The sequence below is a fragment of the Malassezia sympodialis genome, genomic scaffold (assembly GCF_000349305.1).
Source record: "Malassezia sympodialis ATCC 42132 genomic scaffold, msy_sf_36, whole genome shotgun sequence".
In the NCBI taxonomy this organism is placed as follows: Eukaryota; Fungi; Basidiomycota; class Malasseziomycetes; order Malasseziales; family Malasseziaceae; genus Malassezia; species Malassezia sympodialis.
Genome location: NW_017387833.1, coordinates 1 through 3,059, shown reverse-complemented (window position 1 = coordinate 3,059; position 3,059 = coordinate 1). Strand labels below are relative to the sequence as shown.

General features: G+C 74.4%; 1 protein-coding gene and 1 pseudogene across 2 annotated transcripts; one reads left to right on the top strand and one right to left on the bottom strand.

The window, feature by feature from the left end:
* Window positions 1-285: 285 nt before the first annotated feature.
* Window positions 286-2,535, top strand: MSY001_3506 (uncharacterized protein; the record flags this gene model as incomplete). Its single annotated transcript, XM_018885404.1, has 2 exons — window positions 286-536; window positions 561-2,535. 2 exons carry the CDS (start codon window positions 286-288, stop codon window positions 2,533-2,535), a joined length of 2,226 nt encoding a protein of 741 aa, XP_018741967.1.
* Window positions 2,536-3,057, bottom strand: MSY001_3505 (annotated as a pseudogene). Its single transcript has one exon. A coding segment is annotated over exon 1 (522 nt).
* Window positions 3,058-3,059: the final 2 nt, after the last annotated feature.

The following is a 3,059-nucleotide window of genomic DNA, read 5'->3' as shown; positions in this document are numbered from 1 at the left end:
GGCGCCGACGCGGGCGCGCCCCCCTCGCTCACGTCGTCGCGCGGCGCCGGCGCCGTCGACAGCAGGCCGCGCGCCTCGAGAAACTGGCGCAGCGTCGACGCACGCGGCTTCGGCGCCTTTGTGCTCTGTGCCTTGGCAGCGTTCGGCGCGCGCGCGCGCGCCGCGCACGCGTGCGAAAAAGCGCGTGCGCCGAGCCCGAGGCCGCCCACGACGCGGTGGCGCAGCATAGCCGACGAGACGCTTTGTCAGCGCGGCTCGAGCGGCCCGCCCCGCCCTCCGCTGACGATGGCGCACGAGACGGACCGCCTGCTGCCCGACGCCGAGTCGGGCGTCCCGCCGCGCGGTGTGCGCGCCGCGCCCCGGAAGCGCGTGCTCGAGGTCGCTGGCGTGCTGCTGCTGCTGCTGCTGCTGGCCGCCGGCGTCGTGCGCGTGACGCTGCGGGACGACCGGCGCGCCCTGCGCGAGCTGTGCACGTCGCGCGCGTGTGTGCAGACGGCGCACGAGCTGATCCAGGCGCTGAACGAGAGCGCCGACCCGTGCGACGACTTTTACGAGTTCAGCACGGGCGGGTGGCGCGCGGCGCACCCGATCCCCGACGACGCGGGCCTCTTTGGCGTCGGCCAGTACGTCACCGCGCAGAACGACGAGATCGTGCGCGAGGTGCTGGCGCGCCCGCTCGAGGACCGCTCGCTCTCGCGCATGGACCAGATGAACCTCGCGATGCTCAAGACGCACTACGCCGCCTGCATGGACACCCGCGTGATGGACGCGGCGGGCGCGCAGCACGTCCTCGACTCGCTCGCGGAGCTGCACGGCGTGCTGCAGACGCCCGCGCACAACCTCACCGACGCGCTCGTGTGGCTGCACCTACGCGGCATGCCCGCGCTCTTTGCCGTGGACATCACCGGCGACCCCGGCGCGGCGCCGACGACCGCGACGCCGACGGTCGCGCCGGGCGAGCTCGGCCTGCCGGACGCGTCGTACTTTGACGACGACGACGCGCGCGCGTTCTACCGCGCGCAGCTCGTGCGCGCCGTGCACGCGCTGCACGACGTGCACGCCGAGGCCGCACGCGAGCCGCTCGTCGACGCGGTCCTCGACTGGGAGCGCGGCATGGCGCGCCTGCAGCCGGACGCGGTGACGCTCGCGGACCCCCAGGCGACGTACCACCCGCTGAGCGTGTCCGAGCTGCAGGACCTCGCGCCCGCCATCGACTGGGCGCGCTACCTGCACGCGATGAGCCCGCACGTGCAGCCGCACAAGGTCATCGTCGCGAGCCCCGCGTACCTGGCCGCGCTGAGCCAGCACGTCGCCGCGGCGGACGCGCGCACCGTGCGCGCGTACCTGTACTGGACGGTCGTGCGCACGATGGGCCTGTACCTCGGCCCGTCGGTGCCGCTCGCGCAGCCCGCGCGCGCGCTGCAGCGCTACGCGGCGGGCGTCGCGGCGGATGCGCCGGAGGACCGCGCGTCGACGTGCACGGCCGCGCTGAACCGCGCGCTCGGGTACATGACCGGCCGCTTCTTCGTGCAGGCCGCGCTGCCGCCGGGGAGCAAGGAGGCCGTCGAGGAGCTCGTCGAGCAGATCCGGCAGGCGTTCTACCGCCGGCTCGCGCAGCTCCCGTGGCTCGACGACACGACGCGCGCGCGCGCGCGCGCAAAGGCGGCGGCGATCACGGTCAAGGTCGGGTACCCGACGCACCCCGACACGCGGAGCGCGGACGCGGTGCACGCGTGGTACGCGGACCTGCCGGTCGTGCCGTCGTACTACCAGAACGAGATCCACACGCGCCTCTTCCAGGTCAAGCGCGCGTGGTCGTACCTGGGCGGCGAGCTGAACGCCGGCCTGCTGGGCGACCTCATGACGACCGAGGTGAACGCCGAGTACAATGCGGACCACAACGAGATGGCGTTCCCCGCGGGCCTGCTGCAGAAGCCGTACTTTGACGCGTCGTGGCCGCAGTACCTGCAGTACGGCGCGCTCGGCACGACCGCGGGCCACGAGCTCTCGCACGCGTTCGACCCGTCCGGCCGCCACTTTGACGCGCACGGCGTCCTGCGCGACTGGTGGACGCGCGCGACGCGCGCGCAGTTCGACGCGCGGCAGCAGTGCATCCAGGCGCAGTACGGCAACTACACGTGGCCCGACGGCCGCGGCGGCGCCGCGCACGTCGACAGCGCGCTGACGCTCGGCGAGGACGTCGCCGACGCGGGCGGCCTCGCGCAGAGCTACGAGGCGTGGCAGCGGCTCGTGCGCACCGGCTCGATCGACACGCTGCGGCGCAACCGCCGCCTGCCGGGCCTGCAGCACTACACGCAGGAGCAGCTCTTCTTCCTCGCGTACGGCGTCGCGTGGGCGCGCAACATCCGCACGGGCGAGGCGCTCAAGCGGCTGCGCACCGATCCACACTCGCCGACCAAGTTCCGCGTGAACGGCGCGCTCGCCAACTTCCCGCCGTTCGCGCGCGCGTTCGGGTGCCGCGCCGGGCACGACGCCATGGCGCGCGCGGCCGCAGAGCGCTGCGAGATTTGGTAGCTATACACGGTCGGCCCCCGCGGCCTGCCCCTCGTACACCGACACACGGCAGTCTTCGCCGCCCGCGACGAGGCGGTCGCCCGCGGGCGTCCAGTCGAGGCCCAGCACCTTGGTGCGCGCGCCCGAGGGCGGCGCCAGCGCGAACAGCGCCTGCTTCGGCGAGCGCAGGTCCCACACCTGGATGCGCCCGTCGTACGCGGCCGACGCGAGCAGGTGCGCGCTCGTCGGGTGCGTGCGCACCGCGCTCACCGGCGCCGCATGCGCGTGCGCCATGGCCAGCGCCGTGTTCGTCACGGCCTCGCGGAAGTCGTACAGCGCGAGCGAGTGGTCCATGTGGCCCGTCACGAGCTCGTGCAGGCCCGCCGCGCCCGCGCCGCGCACCGGGTCGAGGCACAGCGGCACCTTGTCCGACGCCTTGTGCGCCTGCAGCGCGCCGCCCGCGCGCACGTCCCAGCCCTTCACCGAGCCGTCCCACGCGGCACTCCAGATGCGCTCGTCGCCGTGGCCCCACGCCGCGATCGTGC